Source organism: Mustela putorius, unplaced genomic scaffold, assembly GCF_011764305.1.
Source record: "Mustela putorius furo isolate JIRA1106 unplaced genomic scaffold, ASM1176430v1.1 tig00003927_pilon_pilon_pilon, whole genome shotgun sequence".
NCBI classification, from domain to species: Eukaryota; Metazoa; Chordata; class Mammalia; order Carnivora; family Mustelidae; genus Mustela; species Mustela putorius.
The window spans coordinates 2,201,764-2,228,070 of record NW_025422072.1 but is presented as its reverse complement, the minus strand read 5'-3'; the positions used below and the strand labels follow the sequence as shown (position 1 = coordinate 2,228,070).

Here is a 26,307-nt window from a genome sequence, read left to right as displayed (position 1 = left end):
AACAAAAACAAAAACACTAAGTTTAGGATACAGAGCAAATGGAAGGTTTATATCCTTTCAATGGGAGTTAAAGTGGTATAACCACTTAGACAAATAATTTCTCATTACTTAGAATATTGAAGATGCACATAACTCTGTCCATCAACTCTATGTACATATTTTGCATATATGCAACAGGAAACGTGTACAAACATGTTCAATGCAATTTTTAACAGCAAAAAACCCAAACGTCCAGACTGATTAATGTGTTATATTCATAGACAATAAAAATAAGCTACACTTTATGCAAGAACATGTAAGAATCTCAGAAACATGGCTGAATGAAAACAAGCAAGTAGATTCATATAAAGTTCAAAAAAATGTAAAACTAAAGATACAGCCTGGTAGAACTAAGGCAAAGCAAGGGATTAACGGAGACTAAATTAAAATAGTGGTTACTTCCCAGGGCGCTGGAGAAGAGATGGCATCAGGGAAAGGCACACAAGAGACACGCTTAATAGATATATTGCAAATATAAAATCATTATATGTTGAATACACATCAAAACTGTCAATACTTGAAAGACTGCTATATAGTTAGCCTATAAAATGGCTCCTGATGATCCCCAAACGTTTATGCAAGCCCCTTTCCTTGAGTGTGGGCTAGATCACTGACTTGCTGATGAAAAAAATGTGACTCCTAAAATTAATTACTAAAAGACTCTGACTTCCATCTTGCTTACTCTGAGAGACCTCAACTGCCATGTTGTGAACTGCCCTATGAAAAGGTCCTTCTGGCAAGGAACCGATGTTGCTGACAACAGGCAGCTAAGACATGAAGCCAATCCACACCCACATGAGGAACTTGGGAGCCAACTCTCCCCAAGTGCAGCCTTAAGATGACTGTAGTCCCAACATACACAACTACAGACTTATGAGGAGAAAACCCAAGCTGAGGACCCAGATCAGCTACATCTGGATTCTTGACTCAGAGAAACTGTGAGATAATGTTTGTTTTAAGCTGCTAAATTTGGGGGTAATTTGGTACACACAAGAGGTAACTACTACCACTGCTGATAGTACTTCACTGACTGAAACATTAAGGGGCATGATCTGACAAGATACAACTTGGAGAACAAAATTGTTTACAGGCTTTAACTTAGATTACGGACTCTGAAAAACAGTCATTTCCCTGAAGGATTTTTTTGGCTGTTTGTTTCCTCTAACTAGGCCACTGAGTCTCATGGCATCATTATCTAGTGAACTTCTTGAGCAAATATAATCGGAAACCATTTAGAAAACTCCCCCAGCAATTAAGAATAGTCTTTTAAAAAGGGTGAGGGAAAACAAGAAATACAACCACATCTCATCGAAAAGAACTTTACAGAACTGAAAAAGTCCCCCAAATTAGTCCCAGTCTATCTTATTTAGAAAAGCAATTAAATATATTAGAGATGCTTCTAAAACAATAAAGAATCAAAAAGATGCTAGGTCAAATTTTTTCACATTAATTTTTCATATCATTGCACTGAGGTTTACTTTTCTTGCTCTTTTAGCTAATTTGAATTAAAACAGCAACAGAGGGACGCCTAGGTGGCTCAGTTGGTTAAGCAGCTGCCTTCGGCTCAGGTCATGGTCCCAGCGTCCTGGGATGGAGTCCCGCATCGGGCTCCTTGCTCGGCAGGGAGCCTGCTTCTCCCTCTGCCTCTGCCTGCCATTCTGTCCGCCTGTGCTCGCTCTCTCTCCCACTCTCTCTGACAAATAAATAAATAAAATCTTTAAAAAAATAAAACAGCAGCAGATATCAGCTGTTCAGCACTAATCACATGTCTCACACTCCTAATACCATGAAGCAGATATTACTTATCACTATTTCATAAGTGGAGAAGACATAGAGAAGTAAAATGACTTCAAGGTCTCACAGTTCTCTTCTCAAATTAGACACCAGAAGGTTGTAAACCCTAAGTTCAAAATGCAAAGTAAAGACCTCAGGTACAATTTTTCAGCAATTAACCAATAAGGAGTAAGGAAAAACTCCTTAAAAATTCTCTTAGGTGCTCTAAAAGGCATAGCATAGAAATAGGAATCTGAAAGTTTCTTGGTCCATCTTCTTCTTCCTTAGTTCCATAACTTACTTCACCCAAATATATATAAACCTATTTTCACTACAGAAATACTGAAGCAAAAAGTAAGAACTTATGAAACACCTAATAATCTGGTATTATTTGAATAAGAGCACCCACACAATGGAAAACAATATTTTTTTTAAATATATACATATACTAGATCCCCAAAGCAGCAGTATTTTAAAGAACCAAAAACTGAACCTAACTAATCATCAATTTTAGAACAGATAAACAGTGGAATATTTACAGCAATGACAATCAATGAAGTACTGTTACCTGCAACAATACAGATCAGCCTCAAATATAATGCTGAGCACTGCAGCCAAACAGAAAACAATACATATGAATTCAACTGATATCTAGACAAAAAATGACAGCCCAAGAATCAGTGTCAATTGAAAAAAGTGCCTGTAGGATAAAGTCATAGGACAACTACAAAAGCCTGAACACAACAGTCTTGCGTAAGTCTTATGGTTTCAGTTCTCTCTGTTTCTACAACTTCTGTATACATGCAAAATCAACATAAAAGTTAGAAAAACTATTAAAATGAAAATTCACTTAAAGTATTCAGAGAAAGAGTTAAAACTAAAATTTCAAGAATGGTTAGAGAAAATACTGGATAAACACTTATAATAAAGTACCATAGAAAGTAAAAATTTGAAGGTAAAAATAAATTGAAACATAAAAATAGGACTCAGATAAAAGGCTAAACACAATATGTAAGAAATAAAATCTTCAATAGGTTCAAACATAGGATTAACAGAACTGAGAACAAAAAAGTAAGACAAGAGCAGGCTTTTAAAGGAAAATATCAAAGAAGTTTAAAGACATAAATGAAGAAACAAAACATTCAAAAAGGAAAAAAGGACTGAAATGTTTCTGGGATGCATACAACATCCTCAGATGAGGGGGTCTCCTTCTAAGAAAACAAATATAGGACAAAAGGGCAGAATTGAGTAACTTTACTCTCCCACCCTTCAACAAGCTCCAGGAACCTGTATTTCCTAGCAGTCAGTTTCAGATAACTGGACTGTTCGTAACAAATGAAGAGCTAGAGGAGAACCAGTAGGTAGAAGAAGTAATTCACCGGACTTTTACAAGCTGTTCAGGAAAAAAAAAAAAAAAAAACACCCAAAGTACCCAAAACATGAAAATTATTTTCACATTAATACCAAAATGTTGTTAGCCTTTCCACTAGCAGTTACTAAATTTTCCACCACCAAGCACTCACCAGTGAGGAGCACTTTCATTCAGAAAAGTCCCTTTTGAAGCAGTAATAATTCCATTAGATGTCTACCTCAGAGTACACATCTTTTTAATATTCTGCGAGAAGGGAAGCACACATAAATTGTACTTGTGAGAAGCACTGTGCTATTTTACTTATTAGCTACACTAGTCACTTTCTTTCAAAGAAAACCATTTTTTTACTTGAAAGAACAACTGACAGACAAACCATAATTATCTAGACTTGAGTATTAGATGGACTTTTTCAAAAAATGAATAAAGTGACCCTGTCACTTCAAAGAAAAAAAGTGACAGTAATTGCTGGCAATGATAAAACCCAAGCTTTCAAAAGAAAATTAGGATTTTTGGAAAACTTGAAGCCACCACCCTAAGCCTTATGTCTTTCCAATACCTGAACACATTTGATACAGCAGTGGTGACACTAATGGAATAGGGAATTCATTAACAGAAATTAGAATCTCTCTGGATATAACCTAGCATTCCTTATTATTTAAAAGGTCCCAGGTGATTTTTGAAGCTGCCTTAGGTGTTCAGTGTTGCTAAGCATTCGCACAGGAAACATCCCCAGAACCATTTATTAAAAGGCAGCTTACTTAATGTCACAAAGCTCCAGTTTAGGAAATAAAATCCACTTTAGGTTATGCCACTCACTAACAAGGGGATCATTAATATCTCTAAATATCAATTTTCTCCATCTGTAAAATGTAGAAAACACTTCCCAAAAGATGACATTCATGAAAATTAGGTAAAATGTTGAATGTGAAAGTCTCGTACAGTTCTTGGCAAGGTTAGACAATGAAATGTGTTGGTATGTTAGGAGAGATTAGATGAACTATGGAATCTCAAAGAGGGGATGTATAAAAATAGTGCTTTGAATTATTTGGAATCCATGCTGTCCTCAGGATCCAGGAGGAGACAGCTAACAGGCAGTTAGATAATATCTAGCATTTTTGGAGAAACAGCTGGGCTTGAGGATAGGAACTATTTCAGAAGCTATACAATTCTTTTAGACTCCTCACTGTAGGTCACCATCTAAGTCAAAGTGGACATAACTACTTTATGACAACAACCATTAATACTATTGAATAAACCCTGCTTTGGATCTAGTCATCAAGAAATCTTCTATCATTATTTGGCTTTTCATACAAGTTCCTTCCCTAGATCAGTATCTCAACTATCCTATCCCAAGGTAGTTACATTTCTAACTATGACTCAAGTTCTGCAGAAAATAAAACCCTAATTCCTTAGCCAGCTATTGTTGGTAATGATTAACTTATTTCCCATGCATTTAAAATACCTGGGACATACTACCCTTAGGAGAATTGAGCAAAACACTCACTAAAATCATTTTGGTAGACCTAATTCTCTCCATAAAATAAATGGAAGGGCTGCATGAATTAACATTCTTATTTATAAGTCTTTGTAACCTTGGATTAATCCAGTAGCCTCTAGATTCAGTGATAAGATATGGCTCAGAGACCTGTACTGCACCAAGATAAAAGCTGCTTTATCTTGTAAATACACTTTACTGTCACAAAGGAGAGAGGCTCTATTCCCCCACAATTGTTTTTGAAGTGTTTCATATCCTCCCAAAATTTATATTGAAAGGCAACATTTTGCTTAATATAGCACCATTTCAAAGGTTTTAACACAAGAGGTCAAATTTATATTTAAATAATTTATATTTATATATAAATATTTTTAAATATAAATTTAATGTCTTCATCAGAAATAATGAATTCTACATTAAAATACCACAAAATATTTCTAAAGTACACATCAAAGGGATAGAATTTATGGGTCTTTAGATTTCAGATTAGGAGAAAAGGCAAAGGTAGAGCCAAAGCAGCTAAATTAAAATTCAAAGAAACCCAAAAATAAATAAATAAATAAATAAATAAAATTCAAAGAAACCCTTGAAAAAATTATCCCATCAAAAGAAGCTTCTATAAGCTGGTATTTTTCAGTTTCCAATTTAGTGTCCTACTAAAATCTTACTCAACATCTTGATTAGTTGATGAAAAAAATGACATCCCTTCACTTACACATTTTTTTAAAGATTTTATTTATTTCAGAGACATAGTGAGTAAGAGAGCAAAGGGCGGGGGACAGACGGAGAGAGAGAGAAAGAGAGAAGCAGGCTCCCCGCTGAGCAGAGAACCAGATGCGGGGCTGGATCCCAGGACCCTAAGATCACAGCCTGAGCCAAAGGCAGACGCTTAACTGACTGAGTCATCCAGGCGCCCCAGCACTTACACACTTTTTTAAAGACTTATTTTTATTTTAAGGAGAGAGAGTGAGAATACACATACACTCAGGGGAACGGGGCAAAGAGAGAGGGAGAGAAAGAATCCAAGCAGATTCCTTGCTGAGTGCACACCTGACATGACTGAATTCCAGCACCCTGAAATCATGACGTGAGCTGAAATCAAGAGTCTGATGCTTAACCAACTGAGCCACCCAGAAGCCCCCACACTTACACACTTTTATAAAAACACAAGTCTTATGCACATTCAAAGAGAAAATCTGGGAAACACTTAGGTGCTTACTATAAAGCTTTTGTAATTGAACATTCAGGAAGGGAGAGGGAAGGCCTAATCAACCAGAATCCCTTAAACTGGCTCTGTATAGTACAATAAAGTTGATGTTACAAACTCCCTGGGGATGTCTAGAATGTCTAGAAAACTGAGATTTTTAAAATCAAGAGCGCAAGTAGAAAACTGGTATTGTTAACAAAGGAAGACACTTGAGATTTAAAGTAACTTGACTCAAACTCCAAAAAGACATTACAAGTGAGCTTAAATGAAGCAAAGTAGGTTCAAAGTTTCCAGATTATAAGAATGAAGGCTGTATTTCTTACTCCTGGCGTTGAAACAATAATCACAAGTGTGGTATCAAAATAAATGTTTATACACAGCTTAATTCTACATCTTGGTTAGCAGCCCAGATAAGAAATGAAACTGAAATACTTACTGTAGTAACCATATAACACAGTGTCCTCAATCTGTCTGCTGACATTAGCATTGGCCCAGTCCTAGGATAAAAGGAAACAATAGAAATATTAATGAAACATCCACTTGTTTAGCAATTATGATTAAGTTTTAATATGACAATGTCACAAGTGTATCATCAACTCAACCAAGTCTGTGCCTTCAATAATTGAGAAAACAGATAAATAAACACACAAATCTCAATAGATAAATGCTGGGATAAAATGACAATATAGTTCTATGGAAACTCATAAGCAGGAGGCATCTAACTCGGCCTGAAGATCAGGGACGGCTTCCCAAAATGACTCTAAAGTGAATAATGAAGGAAGAAAGGTCATCCTCAGAGAAAAGGAGAAAAAAACAGTAGGAAGGATGAAAGAGAGAAGAAACACAAAGGAAAGTTTGAAAAAAACTGCAAGCAGTTAAATATAGATTCATTATAGCTGTTAGAAGGTAAGAAAAAGCTGGTGGAACAAGGCAGAGAAGGACACAGGTCTAAGGGACTCATGGAACATGCCAAGTATTTTTGGACAGAAAATAGTGATGAATTTCTATACAGAGAGTGAAATATGATTTGTATTCTAGAAAGAAAATATTTGAGCACAACATATTTTTTTAAAAATATGTAAAAGAACAATCTAAACTTCTTTGCATTCATCCCACACAAGTATTCTTTAAATTAGTCATTTAACTTAGAAAACGTAATTCAAATTAATCTTGTCAAATAGAAAAAATATCTGTATACTAATGAATCAGAACTCAGGTTATAATGGCAAGTCTTTTTGTCAAATGTCCTAAACTTTATGCATATGAAAAATTAAACCTGGAAAGTCTAAGTGACTACTGCTATTAAGTATTAGTATCCAGGTCATCTCTTTCCTATAAACACTTTAAGAGCTCAAAACGGTATCAACATCTCATTACACTGGCACTTAAGGAAGGATATCAACATTTTAATCTCCTAAAATAACTGGTTTTTTCTTTTTTTTTCACCTACAATGAACTCTAAGCAAGGAACATCTATGAATTTCTTACTGACAAATTCCTAAAAGAACAAAAATGTGGAAAATCCAAATTTAGCACTACAAAAGCAAAATCTTGACAGAGAAAGTAAAATAAAAATAGTACTTTTCCGATAGCAATCAAGATTATAAAAAAAAACTTAATAAGCTAAATAAAAACTTTGTTAACTCTTTAAAGAAAACTAAATTATAGAATATTAAAAAAAACTAAATAAATCGGAAGTCACATGTTCCTACATGAAAAGATTATAAGTAACAAATCCCTCCAAATTAACCTATAAAAACTATATATACTGTCGATCCAAATCCCAATATACTAAGAGGCAGAGTATTTTGACACGCTAATTACAAAAATCATCTGTAGAACATATAGGCAAGAGCTAGGAAATTTTTTGTAAAGGACCAACTATGAGGAATTTACCCCATTACTAGATTTTATTAATAAGACATAAAAATCTATTATTATAGTAACCTTTCATTTACCCAAGTGGCAAAATTTAAAACATGTTATTAATGGCAAATGTAGAGGGAAAGTCATCACCTACACAGCAAGAAAAATCGTCTACGATCTAGACATTCTAGATTCTAAATCCTAAATCCTAAAAAGAGTCACACAAATCAGGACAGATTAACAGTAAACAGATAAGTTTTAAAGACAAACAGTACCATCTAATGAATGATCTTAAGAGCTCTTACTGGGTTGCATAACAAGCTACCAAAATGGGGTCTCCCCTTCCCACACAGTAGGAGGAGCTCTTCCCATCTCTATTACTCACAGGATTAAAGGGGCCCAAAGTCTCTAGGTGCTCAGCATCTGGAATGTCCAAGCACCTCATGCACCCTTGTATCTAAGTTCACGCCACCTGGCACCCAAGTCCATACTGTTTACCTATCTGCAAGGCCATTCTCCTTGCCTTGTAAAAAGGGAGAACCAAAGAAGGTAGAGGTACCTCTGCTGAAGCACCTGTACTTTGGGAAAGCTCACCTTACTACAGAATAACGCAGAATATCAAAAATTTAAGAAACTGTGAACTTGCTGACCCTAATCCTCATAAATTCCAGCTTATATCAAATAATGTTTATTGTTCCTTTTGGTCCTAACCCAGCAACATTCAATGCAGTGTTTTTTAAAAAAGAAATTAAGAAACAGTAATAACTAGAAACAAACTAAATGCCTGAGGAGAAACTGTATAGACATTAAAAACAATGAAATCTGTATAAACTGGTATATGTAGATATCCATGAAGTACTTTTGGAGGGGGGAGCCACAGAATAAACTACAACTAAGAGTTTCAACTCGTGCAATTTTTGCCTAAAAAATAAAACATTCATACATATATCCATACATATACAAAAACAAACAAAAAAAATGGAACAGTGCTTTTGCCAAATGGAAAGCACTAGAGATGTTTCTGTGCAATAACTGGAAATTTTTTCATCAATGATTCAAGTATCCAAAGAGGTATGTACATAATCAAAACTTCAGTTCCTAACAGTTTCTTTAGTTACTATACATGCACAAAACAGAATTCTAAAAAGATTTTTGAGAGGCGCCTGGGTGGCTCCATCATTAAGCGTCTGCCTTCGACTCACGTCATGATCCTGGGGTGCTGGGATCGAGCCCCACATCAGGCTGACAGCTCAGGGGGGAGCCTGCTTCTCCCCCTCCCTCTGCCTGCTGCTCCCCCTACTTGTGCTGTCTCTCTGTCCAAAAAAAAATAAAAAATAAAAAAATTGTGAATCTTAACGATTTTTTGAAACAGAAAGAAATTCACCTATTCCTGCACAAGCTACCTTCCAATTTCCAAAATAGTCCCATAAGGTATTAATGTACCCACTGAGAACTACTTTAAGTTAAATTTAAAATTAAGCAAGACCCCAACCTCAGAAAAAAGTTCAAAGAAGAAAGAATGTAGGCTTTTTAAAGCCAAAGATCCACTGACACTTAGAACCTTTTACCCTGCAAGTTCTTTTTTGTTAAACCAAATCTTACAGTAATAAGAAAATATTAACATTACTATTTTAAGCCTAAAAATATGCGTAGAATATACAACATCATTCAAGTACTATTAGTGCATTTGGCTTTTATACCCTGTCTTGCCTCCAAGGTACATACTGTCAAAAGAGCTTAGTTTATGAAACCTTCCTCCTTTTACATTTTGAGAACCACTACACCCTTGATACATATTCTAGACCACGGCCTCCCAAATTAGAGACCAAAAGAAACTACAGAGTGATTTAAGACTGGAAGGGTTGGAAGAAAAAGAATACTAGAGAATATTAAAGAATATTTCAGATGAAAGGGAAAGAAAATAAATTCCACAGAACACAGATGCAGTGGGTCATGTATGTAAAACTTACTTGCCTATTCTTCAAGATGACTTTTAGAAATGCTCAGCCCAACCCAAAAGTATACAACTCACCTCAATTTCACCTGATATTCTCACCTTAGACCAGTGGCTTTCACTCAGGGGTGACTTTGTCCCCGAGAGGGATTTGGCAATAGAGTCCCAGGAGGTCAGGAGAGTGTGGGTGTACTAGCGGCATCTTACGGGTAGAGGCAAAGATCTGCTGTCTATGATGCCCAGGACAAAATCCACAACAAAGATGAACCAGCACAAAACGTCAACGCCTAAGAAACAGTGACTTTGAGGTCCCTAAAACAATCTGGAGTCAAAAGACAGGAACTAACTCAACTTACTACCAAATCTAAAACCTACTTCCATCTGTATTCAAATGTCAGTCCTTCCTTCTGCCAAGTACCTATACTCCTATTTATAGTCACTCCTTTCACATTAAGACCTCCACCCTTTTGCTTTCTCAAAAACACTGTACCTGCAATACTATCTTCTCTTCCCTCTAAAAATTTCTCCGACTCCACTGAATCCTTAAGTAAACAAACCCTGGTAATTTCCACTAAACACAGGGATATACACATAACCACCTCAAATAAAAATACCCGCCTTGGCCCCACTTCTTACTCCCTTAGAAAACAGAAGTTCTAGAAAAGTTTTCAGCATTCCCTATCACTCTGTCCACAGTTAACACACTCCAACCCTAAAACTCCACTGAAATTATTTTCTTGTTCTTTGATCACCACTGACCAAAACCAGCAGTCACTTCTCTACCCCTCTCACTACACCTCTCAACACCACTCCCAACTCCCTACTTGACACCTCCACTTGAATATTTAGGATAGGCACTCTGAAGGTACTTTGTCCAAAATACAGCTCTTTTAACATGACTTAAACATCGTAAACAATTTGGCTCCCGTCTTCCTCTTGAACTTAGCTGGTACCAAAGTGAAACCTCCAACACTACACTTCAGCCAAATAGGCCAAACTCACCTCTGTCTAAAAGCTTCTGTATTTGCTGTTCCCTCTCCCTTTCACCTCTGGACCTTCACCTAACTGGTTCTTCCTCATCCAGGTCTGATCTCGAGTAACCTGTTTCAGCAATTTGGCCTTCCCGTACCCCTATCTGAATTACCCAAAACTTAGACTTCCATAGCAATCTGTTATATTTCCTCATAAAACGTATTGCTCTAAAGTCAGCTTGTTTTGTTTACTGTCGGCCTGATCTCACAGAATGTAAGCTCCATGAAAACAGCAGCCTCATTTATTAATCTCCCGCACCCATGGGTGTCAGGTATATTCTACGCTTAATAGGTATTAATAAATGTATTTAAGCTGCAGTGAAGAATACAAACTTCTAAGACACAGTTTGAGAGTACAAATGAGGCAATACTGGAGAGTTAAACCCAGACATCCAACACCAACATGCCATGAAGAGAGATTAATCATTGGAGGAAGGGATTTAGATATGAACATTTTAGCTGTCAAAACACAAAATGTTTCAATGCCGTATCTTAACTACTAATTTTTTTTTTAAGATTTTTATTTATTTGACAGACAGATCACAAGTAGGCAGAGAGGCAGGCAGAGAGAGAGAGAGGAGGAGGCAGGCTCCCTGCTGAGCAGAGAGCCCGATGCGAGGCTCGATCCTAGGACCCTAGGGATCGATCATGACCTGAGCTGAAGGCAGAGGCTTTAACCATTGAGCCACCCAGGCGCCCCTTAACTACTAATTTTTTTAAAAAAATGTTTACACATTGTATAAAATAAAAAATACTTATTCATGATAATGTCAATTTTTAATTTTTTTTGTGACTGTACATTTTGTGTTATATCATTATCCAAAGTTATTGGACAACTATATAAGACACTGTAACAAAACACTTACAGCTATTCTTTAAGGTTTTTTGTTTTGTTTTGTTTTGTTTTTTAATCTGAAAAGTTAATTGTTCTGTAAAAGAACTAGAAACAAATTATCTGGCTAAAATTATTCATAGTGCCATGTGTAGAGAGAAAAAAAAATGGAAAACAACTCATGCATTATTACAATATACCCCTGCCATAAGGAGGAAGAGAAAGCAAAGAAGGGAACTAACAAAATAGAAAGTATTGTTTACTACCTGGTTATAGGAAAGCTTGAGCACCCTCCATTCACAATCACTGACATCTGCAATTTCCAAGTAATTTATATCTTATAAACAAGACTACAATCATTTAAAGACTTCAAAATACTGGAGATGAAAATGGATAAAATGAATACATATATTCATTTAGGAGTAAGAAATGCACATCATAAAAATTAAGATAAAATGTAATTCATTATAGAAAACAATTACCAACTTGTACATTTCTCCTAAGTAATAAGGAAGGATAGGATAGGTTAAAGCTATTATGGCATACTTTTACTCTAATATGGCTGAACTTACAATTGTGGTATGAAGTCTGAAGAACTAATTCTTAAACATTTGTATTTGTTTTTCTTTCACTAAGCACCTCAAGAAATTTCATCAGTAACTCTTTGGAGAAAATACTTTCTACAAATTATTAGGAAAAAGTTTTTTAAAAGTCCATTCAGTTCTACTTTTAAGCATTAACAAAGATGCCCTTCAAATGAAAACTCATGAATTTCACTAGTCCCCCAGCCTCTCACCTAAAAAAACAAAGAGAAAGAAAGGGAAGAAATGTTTTAAGATACCAAGAAAAAAAGCATCAAAGTATTGGGGGGCAAAAACTGATATATTATCTCAGCTCTAAAGTAACTAAAAATAGAACAAAATAGAGATAAGTAAATGCAAAGTAGAAAAAAGGAGAACATAAAATTAATAAATAATCTGATAAAGAAAGAAGTCTGTAATAAGTAGAGGAAAAAACTAACATTTTTCTCTTGTAATTACTGGTACCACATTTACATTAAGCAAATATAAAATAAGCACATTAACTACAGTTATACATTTTCTTCCCTTAGGGAACAGTTAATAAAACATGTGCCCTAATTTTTTACAGGTTAATAGTTTTGCTTTCGTAGTGGGTGAATTCTCAAACTCTTGCTCAACCAAGTAGACTGCATCTCACAAACAAAAATTAGTACCCAGTGACTATTAATTTAAGCATAGTCCCAAACAACTATGTAATCTAAGAGAAAGTTCAAAATTTCATGAAAATACTTAGAAATTTCAAAGAAACATATTCCCCTACAAAATCTAAACAAACCAAATATTATAAATTCAAAACGAAGAAATCTCCTATTCAATCAATAATTATATAAGGGATAATACAACTTCTATATCAGATCTATCTATCTCTGTATCTTTATAGTACCCACTGAGAAAATATATATATATATATATATATATATATATATATATATATATATATATATTCTAGTGAACAAAGAGCTCTGAAGCCAGATTGCAGAGCTTCAAATCTTGGCTATAACACCTACAGGCTGTATAACCTTAAAGAGGTTACTTTACCTCTCCAGACTTTGGTTTCTTATCCGTAAAAACATGGATAATACTATACCTCACAGGGTGGTTTGGGAGGTTAAAGAGTGGTAATATATTATTAACCACTGAGAACAGGATCTGACAGAGTAAATATTCAATAGATGTTAATTATTATCTTCATATAGCACTTGGCACATGCTAAGTGCTCAACTAATACTTGCTAAATAAATGAGCTAACTGGGGTGCCTGGGTGGCTAAGTTGGGTAAGCACCTGACGGGCTCAGGTCATGATCTCAGGATGCTGGGATTGAACCCAGCATTTCAGGCTGTGTGTTCAGTGGGTCAGTTTGTTCTCTTCCCTTTCTCTCTGCCCCCCCCCCCATTGCTCATGCTCCCAGAAAGGGAAGGTACGTGCACTCTCTCTCTAATAAATGAAGTCTTTTAAAAATAAATAAATAAGTAAATTAGTAACGTACAGTAAATAACTAATTTTCACAGCAATCATAATATATCTAAACCTAACTACAAAAATGTTTTCAAATTTTTTAAGTCCAGGGGCATCTGGGTGGCTCAGTGGGTTAAAGACTCTGCCTTAGCTCAGGTCATGATGCCAGGGTCCTGGGATCAAGCCCTGCATTAGGCTCTCAGCTGGGAGCCTGCTTCCCCTTCTCTCCCTCTCTCTGCCTACCTCTCTGCCTACTTGTGATCTCTGCTAGATAAATAATACGATTTTATTTAAGTCCAACTGGCTCAATTCAGGAACTTATTTTGGAAGCAGGCAACACTGCGTTATCTGAAATAATATTTCATTCAAGTATTTAAGTATCTACTTTGTGCTAAACACCTGGGATACATCAATAAAGAAGACACAGTTCCTACATCAAGAAACTTAAACTGTTGGGCGCCCAGTAAGTTAAGCAACTGCTTTCAGCTCAGGTCATGATCCCAGAGCACCCAGATCGAGTCCTGCATTAGGCTCCCCGCTTCATGGGGAGTCTGCTTCTCCCTCTGACATTCTCCTCTCTCATGCTCTCTCTCACTGTCTCTCTCAAATAAATAAATAAATCTTATTTAAAAAAGGAAACTTAAGCTATTAAGAAACTTAAAAACGGCTGCTGGGAAGATGGTGGAGTAGGAGGACCCTGCACTCACCTCTTGCCACATGGCCATCTAGAGAACACCCACATGAGCATAAGTAACCCAGAAAATAACCAGAAAACTGGTAGAACAGACTCTCTGCAGGCTGACATAGACAAGAGGCCACAGTGAGGCAGATCCACCCCCTCTGATCACTCTTGGCAAGATCTCCTCAAAGCAGTGCCACAAGCTTGGCAGTGACAATGGTCAGCACCACCCCAAAGTGAGTCCTGCTCCAGGGAGAGGGGAGGATAACCACACACCAGTCTGAGTATGAGCCCAACAGTGGGCTGGGGGCAGGCAGCTGGTCTAACTGCAGGCCCCGCCCACCAACAAAACCTTCCCTGGGGCGGGGGTCTAGGGGGGGTTGGGGGAGATGGGACAACAACACAGGGAAAGTGCCTGAAGTTTGGTGCTACTTCATCAATGGTAAATGCCTGGTCTTACTCAATTCAAGCCCAAGGCAGCCCCAGACTGGACCACTAACACAACCAGCACCAGACTCTGCCCACAATTGGCAGAGAGCCATTGCAGGCTGAACTGAAGGCAAACAAAGCTCCACCACAACGGTAGGACATCTTCGTACACACATCAGAGACTCCCCTGAAGCACCATTTTCTGGTGAAAAGGAGACATTACGCTGCAGAACCTCTTCTTCATGAAGCCACTACTCTCAAGTGCGGGAAACATAGCTAACTTTCCTAACACAGAGAAATAGAGACAGCAATAAACAAAATGAGGAGACAGAGGAATGTGTCCAAAATTAAAGAGTGGAAGAAAATAAGAGCAAGAGACCTAAGTGAAATGGAGATGAGTAATATGTCTGATAGTGAATTTAAAGTAATGCTCATAAAGATACTTGCTAGAATTGAGAAAGGAGTGCAGAACCTCCATAAGATCCTCTACTAAGAGAAGGTAGACGTAAAAAAGAACCAATAGGAGCTATGGGATTCACTAAATGGAAATAAAAATAGACTACCTGGAATAAATAGTAAATAAGAGGAAGTAGAAGAACAGCAACCACCTGGAGGACAACAGAGTAATGGAAAGTAATCAAGCTGAGAAGACGGGAAGGAAGAAAAAAATACACAAAATGAGAATAGACCCAGGGAGCTCAGCAACACTTGTCAAGCACAACAGTTGCAAGATAGGGATCCCAGAAGGTGAAAAGCAAGAAAAGGGGGCAGAAGATTTTGTGAGGAAATAATAGCTGAAAACTTTCTGAATCTGGGGAAGGAAAGAAAAATCCAGATCTGGGAAGTCCCCAACAAAACCAACCCAAAGAGTTCTACACCAAGACACAAAGTAAATAAGATGGCTAAAAGTAGAGACAAAAAGAATTTTCAAAGCAGCAAGAGAAAGGAAAGCAGTGACATACAAGGGAAACCCGATATGGCTATCAGTAGGTTTTTCAGCAGAAACTCTGCAGGCCAAAAGGAAGCAGCATGATAAATTCCAAGTTTTAAAAGGTAAAAATCTACAGCCAAGAATACTCTATCCAGGAAGGCTTTCATTTAGAATAGAAGGAGAGAGTTTCCCAGAAAAACAAAAGTTAAAAGCAAAATGAGCCACGTCTCTCTCACACATAATACCATCAGTCTGTGGGTCCCAAATTCATAGTCCAGCCACCCCCCTGCCCGAGTCAGCATGCATTGCCTGCCCCCTGATCAATGCCAAGTCAGCATACCTTCACTTCACATTGCCAAGCACTCAAACTGGCACTCTTCCCCTCAAATTTCAGTCCCTGTGCTCAAGTCTGTGCACAAAAGGTGGCATAATTATAACAGCAGAACAAAGCAACCAAAAACAGCGGTACTACTTATGTAGAATGTATGATGGATAAAAGGAGTGTGCTAGGCTGAGAACATCTCCAACAAGCACATCAAAGAACAATACACACGGTATGATTCTGGTTAGTAAAAGAAACAAACCTGGGAAAAATAAAACAGGATGAAATCAGAGAGGGAGACAAACCATAAGAGACTCTTAAGCATAGGAAACAAAATGAGGGTTGCTGGAGGGGAGGGTGGTGGGCAGATGGGGTAGCTGGTTGATGGGCATTAAGAAAGACACATGATATAATGAGCACTGGGTGTTCTAAGTTAAGTGATGAAATCACTGAACTCTATCTCTGAAACTAATAATACACTATATATTAACTGAATTTAAATAAAAAAAGGAAACCCCCAAAAAAGAAACTTAAAAATATGTTAATTGAAAGGGAACACAGAAACCTTCCAGTTCAACACCCTTCATTTTAAAAATGAAAAACCTGAAGTCCAGAAAACTTAATTTAGCCAAAGATACAGCCTAGACAGTAAAGAGTTAAGACTAGAAGTCACATCTTGTAACTCCCAGCTAGCTTAGTGGTCTTTTCTGCATACCATACTGACTCAAAGTACTTGATATGAAACAGATTGAGAGTTTGATCCACCACTAACAAAAGCCCTGCTAAATTATTTATTATATTGCATTAATGTAAATCAACTCAAACTTCAAGAGAGCTATAAGAGACACAAAAATAAACTATTGCGATTACTTAATATATTTTCAGATCAACAAAAGGGATTCTTCACATTTGGAGGGTTGGTGAATTAATAGTTCTTAAGTCAATTAACAGTTTGTTTCTAGTCTTCCATGATGGTTGTCCCATTCTCAGTTTCTATGCTGCATTTCCACTTGCATTCTTTCCCTGGAGACAACAATAAAAGCACAATATATACTGGACTGCTAAACTTAAACACTTAATTGCCAAGAACTTGAAAGGGGGAAAAAAATCACATAGTATGACAGTAATTACCTTAAATGTACCATTTTGATTTTTCATGTAAGAAACCAAAAATATATCCACTGGAAGAAGTGCTGATGTGATAAGTGCAATCGCCAGAGAAAAAATTGCCGTTATGGTGGAGACAACTTCACTTTCCCGCTGACTTTGGTATTTACGAACATATATCCAACAGAATGCCAAAATAGCCTGAAAGAGAACAGAAAGAAATGTTTTGTTACTGCCCTATGTATTCTCTACACAGAGGATAGTATGTGTTTGAAAGTTTCCAATGGGAAACTGTCAAATGAAGGTTCTTTTAGATATGTAAGGAAGGTGTACTACCTCTTATAAACTGGTGCAAGATTTATAAATTTTCAAAGCCCATTTCATGAAAGCAGCACAACTTCACTTAGATGCAAAGACACATACACACACAAAAGTTATTGATAACAATGCTCAATTACATATATCCTCATTGAACCTCATTAATGTTTTCATGCAACATCATAGTTTTAATTAGTTTTGAATAGTTTTTACCTACAGATTTCTCCAACCTAACAGAATATAACTTGAAGTGAAATTAACTTCTGACCCATTTTGACAGTTTAAGAATACCATTCAGCTAAAGATTAACTGCCGATAATCACCATGCAATTAACACATTATACTACAATTCAAATTTTAAAGGACCTTAAACAAAGAAAAGTGAACATTTAAAATAAGTACACATGCACTGCAAGGAATTTTCCAGCGATAAAAATACAATCAGTTGTATTAAGGATGACAACCTCTAATCCACCAGGTACTCTTAATAGTTACCAATGCCTTTCTAATGACTAACAAGGAGTATAGGACTTTACTCGCAATTCTCCAACTTTAGGGAGTATCAGAATCATGTGGAGGGCTTATTATAGTAGAGAATGCTGGGACCCACACCCAGTTTCAGATTCAGTGGTTTGGAGCAGGCCCAGAAAATCTGTATTTGTAACAGCCTTACCAGGTAAGGCTGCTACTGGTCCAGGAACTACATTTTAAAAAGCTCTGCTCTACTCAAATTTAGGGAATTGCATATAGGTACTAATCAGTAATTCTTAGCCTAGGTTGTGTAACAATCACCTGAGCAGTTTTTTAAATACCCTTAATGCCATCCCCACAAACCAATTCAGAGTAAAGCTCCTCCAAGCAATAGCATTTTAAAAGCCTGAGGAGGAGCACTGGGGTGGCTAAGTCAGTTAAGCGACTGCCTTTGGCTCAAGTCATGATCCTGGGTTCTGGGATCTAGCCCCATGTTGGGCTCCCCGCTCAGCAGGGAGTCCACTTCTCCCTCTGTCCCACCCCCCACCACCCCTGCTCATGTTCTCTCTCTCTCACATAAATAAAATCTTAAATATATAAAAAGTAAAACTAAAAAAGCCTGAGGATTCCAATCTGAGCCAAACTTGAGAACCACCGCTATTTGTTTCCCATTTTATTGAAATACAGTTTACAAACAATGTTACATTAGATTCAAGCCTACAACATAGTGATTCCACAATTCTACTCCCTATGCCATGCTCACAAGTGTAGCTACCAACTGTCACCACACATTACTACAGTATCACTGACTCCCATGCTGTACCTTTCATCCTCAGGACTTACTCATTCCGTAACTGGAAGCCTGTACCTCCCACTCCCCTTCACCCATTTTGTTCATCCCCTCCCCTCCGGCAGCCTACAGTTTTGTTCTCTGTATTTATGGCTCTGTTTCTGGTTTTTTGTTTTGCTTTTTATATCCCATTTGCAAGTGAACTCATATGGTATTTGTCTTTCTTTCTGACTTATTTCACGCCCCGGGTTCATCCATGTTGTGGCAAATGACAATGGAATATTACTTAGCCATAAGAGAGAACCATTGCTTTAAATAAACTCTATTAAGAGCTCTGAGACAAAAGTATTGTTTTGTCCTTTCATTCTTGAACATTCCTTTGTGGGTATCCTGTTCAGGAGCAACTAACAACAGCAGCTAATTTGTTTCACAGCTTCCAAATTCCCCTATCACAATCAAGATGTAAGAACAGCTCCACCACCACAGAAAAATCCCCCTTTGTGCCTGTGTAGTTAACCCCTCTCTCTCTACTCTCCACCCCTGATGACCACTATTATCTGTCCCTATAACTTCTGCCTTTTCCAGAATGTCATAATGTACTTATATAGCGTATGGTCTTCTGAGTGTTCCTATATAGCTTCTTTCACTTAAGATTTTAAATTTATCTAGGTTGTTTTAAATCTATATTTATTTTAAAACTATCTAGGTTGTTTCATGTAATTCCTTCATATTACTAACATTTCAGCTGGTGTCAGAACAGCAGGAAAAAATAAAGAACAGACCGTAGACTTTGGAACCCCAATGTCGGAAGAAAAAAAAGACCTAGGTTCAACTTCTGTCTACTTACTAATTTATTTTAGTTTGGGGAAATTATTTTCTCACAAATTTATATTAATATTTTAATGGACTTTTTTAATGAATTCACAAATATTTAAAACATTCCTCAAATTATTCTGAAGCCACTAGAAGCTGAGCTTAATCATTCTATCCTTAGCAGAACCTGACACAAAGTATTCAATAATTTTTTTGATGGATTTCAAAAAGATCTGCACTTTTACAAAGTTTAAAGTGATAGGTATTACTGCAGAAGAAACTGTTTGCCAATACCAGCCAGACAAGCAGGGAAAGGGCAACCAGCCAAAATAGTTAAGCCAAAGGATCCTGAACTTTTTGGTCTCACAATCCCTTTATATTTTTAAAACTGAGAACCCCAAAGAGCTTTTTGTTTATATATTAAATCTATCAGTAGTTACTGTATTATAAAATAAAACAAATGTCATTGTCTATAAAATAGTAATAAGAATACGTCATAGCAGGTTATAAGTATTAAATAAGATGTAAAGAGTTTATAGCACAGTGCCTGGCCACAGTAACTGCTTCCCAAATAGTAACTGTCATATGAATTGCATATGTCCATATATATGAACAAAATGTCATATGAAAGATCATAGGAGCATTTCATAAAAGAAATATGTGATTTTGCTAACAATCATAAAGAAAGGTTTAGAACAAGCCCCAGTCCCTCCCACAAAATTTTAATTTAATTGGCCTGAGTATTAGGATTTTGAAAAACTCCCTAGTTGGTTTTGATGAGCAGTGAAGGTTGATGACTAGGGCAGAGGTAGGAATGAGAATATGTTTCTTAAACTAATGAGCATATATACTGCCTGGCATCTTGTTAAAATGCAGATTCTGATTCAGGGAGGCTAGGGTCTTATATTTACTATTTCTAACAAGTTCCCAAGTGATGATCACTTTAAGTAACAAGAATAAACTTGCTTTACAGTAATGAAGACTCTGTCTTATATAGCAAAAGGGAATGTAATTGGGGGACTTAGGAAGAAACCCTTAGATTTCGTAAAAGAGACAAAGTTAGATTATAGAATTGGAAGGACCAAACCTAACCATTTCCCATGTGGCAGAAGACACTGTATAGTCCACTCTGTTTGCCCAGGATCACTCAAGTAGTCAATCTTAGTGTTCTGATTCTTCAGTAGATTATTGGCAGCAGTTCTCAAAGTGTGAAGTCCTCCAACCCCTAGCATTCCCAGAACCTTTTCCAAGGATTTACAAATTGAAAACGATGCTCATAATACTAAAAAGTCATTTGCCTTTTTCATTATGTTGACACCTGCACTCATGCTGCGTAAGTCGGTGGTAAAACTGCTGACAAATTAAGCATGAATCAAGACAATAGCACCAAATTGTGCCAGTAGTTATTTATATACTTCACTACCCCCTCCACACATACAACTTAAGACTGATCTTAATGAAGCTGTAAAAATTAACTTTATTGAACTTCAACCCTTGAATCTTTTCAATACTCCATGGGGGAAATGGTGAAGTATGCATTGGAGTTCTCCAGCTGCACATCAAGGTGTGATGGCTGTCTCCAGGAAAAGCATGACCAAAGCCACATAAGACATTCTATTCAAGGAATATCACTTTTAAGTACAAGTGATTATGGTTATTCAGACTTGGATATCTGGCATATTTTGTTGAAATGAACAATGGACCTATCACTTCACAAAAAACAATTGACAGTATCTGTTCCCAATGATAAAATTTCATCCTTTCAATGAAACTCAGAATTTTGGAAAACTTGTATCCATTATGGCAAAGCTGACAGTTTCTCAATACTTATTTCTGCGATATTTCTTCTGACAAGATCAGTAATATAATTAATGGGATATTTTGTTATTATGTAATGAAATATATCCATATTTGGAATATCTGCATAACTCAGTGAACCAGATTTTCTAAATAATCAATGCTTCATGTTATAAAACCATGCATGGGCAAAAGATCCAAAGTGCGAAGTGGACCAACAAATTTTAACGTAACAGAATGAAAAGTTTAATGATAGGGTTTCAGATTCCATTGTTTCAACTAACCTTTAGAAAGTTTCCAGTTACTGAGTTTTGGTGTAGTACTTAACAACATCCACAGTTACCTAAAAATTACTCCTCTGCTTCCAAGTACATATCACTAACATAGGATATTTTTCATTTACTTCAACCAAAACACTCAAAAAACAATATACAAGCAGACATGAGAATCTAGCTCTCTTCTAATACGCCAGGAATTAAAGAATTTTGCAGAAAATTAAATAGCCCTTATTACTAATTTTTTCTGCTCCAACATCTAGTTTCAAACTCCTTAATTCCCTTCTCATTTTCTCTTTTCCTTCTATACTATCACCAACTTCAGTACCTTCCCTTCTTCATCTATCCAAAGTCTACCTCAATTCCACTTCCTTCCAACATTGCTCTCTACTCTCAAGTCCTAGCTCATTTATATAATCATACTTTGGTTTTCAGTACTTAAAATACCTGTTTTAAGAATTTTTATTCTTGGGGTGCCTGGGTGGCATAGTCAGTTAAGCGTCTCGCCTGCTATTGGTTTCAGCTATGGTTGGGATTTCATGATTTCAGGGTCATGGGATCTAGCAGGGCATGGGGATCCACACTCCCATACTCCGCGGGAAGTCTTCCTGGAGTTTCTCTCTCTCCCTCTGCACTCTGCCCCCAACCAAATAAATAAATAAATCTTTTTTTAAAAAGTAATTTTTGTTTTCCCATTATCTTCAGGCTCTCTTTTTTTTTTTTCCTTTTTTAAAGATTTTATTTATTTGACAGAGAGATCACAAGTAGGCAGAGAGGCAGGCAGAGAGGGGAAGGAAAGCAGGCACCCTCCTGAGCAGAGAGCCCAATGTGGGGCTTGATCCCAGGACCTTGAGATCATGACTTGAGCTGAAGGCAGAGGCTTTAACCCACTGAGCCACCCAGGTGCCCCTCTTCAGGCTCTCTTAAAGGCCATTTTGTTTCCATCCTCCCACAATTTATAGCACGACTCACAGACATTAAACATTTATTAACTGATAACTGCCAAGATACTCCCACTAGACTTTGATACTCATTACATACTCATGTGTTTTTTCCTAAACCAACCATAATTAATGGCCTGAAAAGTGACCTCCTGAAGTACAGGACTTGATGGGCTTTGGGGCCAAGGCCAGCCACCCTTTACTGTTTCCATTTTCTCCACTAAGAGGAGTAAAGTATGCTGCAGTGTAAAGGCAGTATTATTTTCTGGGAGAGTGATGGTAGCAAGAGATAACTTTCCATAAGTTTTCACACTTTTTAAATTTTTTTTGGTCAGGGGAAAAGTTTCTGCTGAAACATTTACCAGCAAAACACACCACTTACTACCTAGGTTGCAGACACTGCAGTGGAATCTAACAAATACAAGCCTTGATTTCTGTGTTTGGCGGTTGATTGTTTTTTGTTTGTTTGTTTCAGTAATGCAAAGCAGCAAAATACTCTGGGTCACAAAGCTACAACAGGACAGGATAAAGACAATGAAGAAAGAGGGCAAGAATGGGGAAGGGTATGGAAAGAAATAAATTGAACCCCCAAATAAAATAAATCCAAGGGTTTTAATATGAGACAAGGAAGTAAAAACTAGGCCACTGGGGCTACTGAGGCCCACGTTTTGATCACTAGATAAACAGAATTAAGATGGTCGGCAAAGAAAGCACCTGAGTTCTGAAACGCTGTAGTATATACACCCTGATACTGGCAGTAAAAAGGACTACAGATCTCTCCCCTGCGTAAATTTTTACATCCATCAAAAAGACTCGAAAGGAATGTGAAACCTGGAAGTCAGAACACCTCACGTCATCAAGGCAGAATCGCACAATGGGTAGAGAAGGTTGGAGACTCAATAACCCCAGGGGTAAGGAACACGGACAAAACCCCTTTCAAGAAGCAAAGAGGCCCCCCTCCAGCTCAAGGCCAGCGGCTACTGAACTTGCGAAGATCAGGCGCTGCTGCCCCACACCTCGTGCTCACGTCTCACGTGGGGACTTAGAGGCTACTTCTCCCTTCTCAACCCCCAGGGTCTCCACCGTCCCCAAACTCCACCCGTCCCGGTGCCCTGGTCGGGGATAAGGCCAAGAGTTTCGAGAACGGAAACCTGCAACATTAGACGTCATCTGGGAAAAGACAGGAAAGGCGGCCGGAAATCAGAGAATCAGTGCCTCCCTTCCCCACTCGCAGGGCAACCCCCGCCCCCGAACAGAGGAGCGTGCCCCCCCCGCCCCGCGCCCCCCGCCCCGCGCCCCTCCGCCACAGTCCAAACTATAACGGGGGCGGGGCGGAATGAGGAGGGTCTCCCGGGCCCGGAAAGGCCAGCTACAGGGCCGGGCCCGCCCTCTCTTCCACCAGTCCAAACACTGGGAAAACTACGAGTACCTCCCCTACCAGTAGTAAGAGGCCGAATATGCACCAGCCGATCACCAGCTCCGCCGAAGCCGCGCCGCCGGGCGCCGCCGCCGCCATCTTCACTTCCGGCCCTGACTCCTGGGGCAGAGGGGGTGGGGAAAGGGGAGGGGGAAAGGGGAAAGAGTGCGAAGGACTCTGCGCCCGAGCACCCTAAAGGTTAAAGGGCCTGAGGGGGCGGAGCAAGTAGTTGCCAAGGAGACCCAGCCCTCGAGCGTCCCCTGGCGTTGAGCCGAGCAGGGGCGGGGCGCGCCCGCGACGCCGTGACGTCACGGCGCTGCCTGCTCGGGAGGTGATGAGAAGGCCCTCTGCGAGGGTGGTGGTGTACAGCACAGCAGCCTCGTTGGAATACTTGAATCGTACTAAGCGAATGGGCTGGAAAAGTGAGGGGACTCCACGAGGGCCCGGATTGGGTTTTTTCTAGAAATTCAAGCCAACATTAAGGAGTTTTGACTCCCTCCTGGAAAGGAAGTTCAGCCTAATGTCTAAGACAGAATGGACCATGTAGTTGCACCCTCACTGGGTTGTAGTTGCACAGCTCACTAGGTTCCATTCCTCACTAGGAATGGACATCTGAAGAAAAACCAAATGACTTTCTAATCTGCTGGCATTGGGGCCCAACCTGAGTAACTATTTGGCTGGATGTTGCCTTAGCACATCATGTTGTAGCCTTTTTACTTAGCACTATACATACCTGTGAATTTCAGTAATGACTTTGTGAACATATTCACGGTGAAACTGCAGGCTTTCTTAATATTCATAAATTAACAAAACTGCGGTAGGCCATAATGAGGCAACGGCATGGATAGTTCCTGGGATAGCTTGCTTGGGTTTCCTGGAGTGGGGGTCCTTAACCACTGGGGCGGTATTAAACCACTAAATTGAAAAAAACATAACTTGTAAATCAAAACAGAACTTCGAGTGAATCCTATCATCTCTTTACGATGCATTATGTGGTGGCATTAGGTGCCTAAGACCTACTTTTGCTGAATCCTGAAGTAGGAAAAGGAGAGGGAAGAAGGGAAAAGGAAAGAAGGAAATAGAGGAAAGAACGATTTTGACATGAATTGGTGCCATCATCAACTGGCTTCATGTTCTCTGGACCTACAAATGTTTGATCATGGCTTTCTTCTGTGGAACATTCATTTCTCCAGTAACCTCTTTCCTATAGTTTCGTTCAAGTGCATAGAGACATCTCTAATCCAAGTGGTCACATAGATTATTTCACCAGTTGTCAGGCATAATGTGGTATTTCTTTGTTTAAGATTTTATGTGAAGTAATCTCTGTGCCCAGTGTGGGGCTCAAAGGTCAAGAGTAGCATGCTGTATCAACTGAGCCAGCCAGGCAACCCTGTGGAGATATTCTGCCTCTTTTTGCTAGTCTCCTAATCCTCTCTTAGGGCCTCCCTTGGCTAGAAGGAAAGGTCTAAGACAACCCCAGACCAGTGTTCTCCCTATTCCCCATGGCCCTAATCCCCCCTATTGGAACTGATTGGGCATACCTTGCATAACAACGTTTGGAAGCACATGCCAATCTCAATATTTCTGTAGTCTCCAGCTTCTACCGTCAAAGCAATCGGTGAGCCTAGTAGTAGGTATTAAGGAGGGCACGTATTGCATGGAGCACTGGGTATGGTGCATAAACAGTGAATATTGGAACACTGAAAAAATTAAGTTATTTTTTTTTTAAAGCAATCAGCCCTTCTTGGATATTCCAGGAGTAAGCCTGCACTCCACAGTTTGCTGTACTTTTCCCAGGCCTGAGTCAAGTACAATCCCTCTGTATCTCTCAATTGTGGGAAACATATTTCAAATCTCCAAGTGGCTCCCATGAGACCTCCCTTACTAGCCTAAGGGTTAGATGGGAACATCCTAGCCCAATATTTCCACACCCTCAAACGCACACTGTTCCTTGTGGTTAAAGGTGGAAAATCCACAAACCAGGAGGAACAGGTCTCATGAAAGAAATCTCTTCAAAGGAAGGAAGGAAGGGGTAAAGGAAGAGAAAGAAAGAAAAGAAAAAAAAATATCTTCAATTTTTCTTCTCCCTATTCCAATCCATCTACTGACATTTTATTTAGCTGAGGGTTCAAGAATTGTAGAAATTCCTTTCACAGCCCTTTTAATTTCTGCTTATGAAGGAGAATTTATGGATGGGAGGGAGACAATTAAAAACTGAAATCTTCCACACCACTTTAAGTTTTATGTGAAATTGGAGTTTTTAGCAAGACCAAACTGAACCTTTTTAATAAGTGATATAATGTCCACTGAATTAAGCTCATTTAATAAACTGCTTTAGCTCTTTTGCTGACTCTAAATGTTTAAGTACTGGGAACTGGTTGAGCAATTGCTTGATTTTCAGGTAGGCAAAA

General features: G+C 38.2%; 1 protein-coding gene across 1 annotated transcript in view; it reads right to left on the bottom strand.

The window, feature by feature from the left end:
• The window catches only part of LMBRD1 (LMBR1 domain containing 1), a 133,050-nt gene extending 108,871 nt beyond the window's left edge, over positions 1-24,179 (bottom strand). Inside the window, exons 1-3 of the mRNA XM_004769293.3 lie at positions 23,918-24,179; positions 17,099-17,275; positions 6,323-6,383 (exon numbers count right to left, since the gene is read on the bottom strand). Coding sequence (XP_004769350.1) covers positions 6,323-6,383; positions 17,099-17,275; positions 23,918-23,995 — 316 coding nt within the window. The 5' untranslated portion in view covers positions 23,996-24,179. The remainder of the gene's footprint in view (positions 1-6,322; positions 6,384-17,098; positions 17,276-23,917) is intronic.
• Between the last annotated feature and the right edge of the window lie 2,128 nt (positions 24,180-26,307).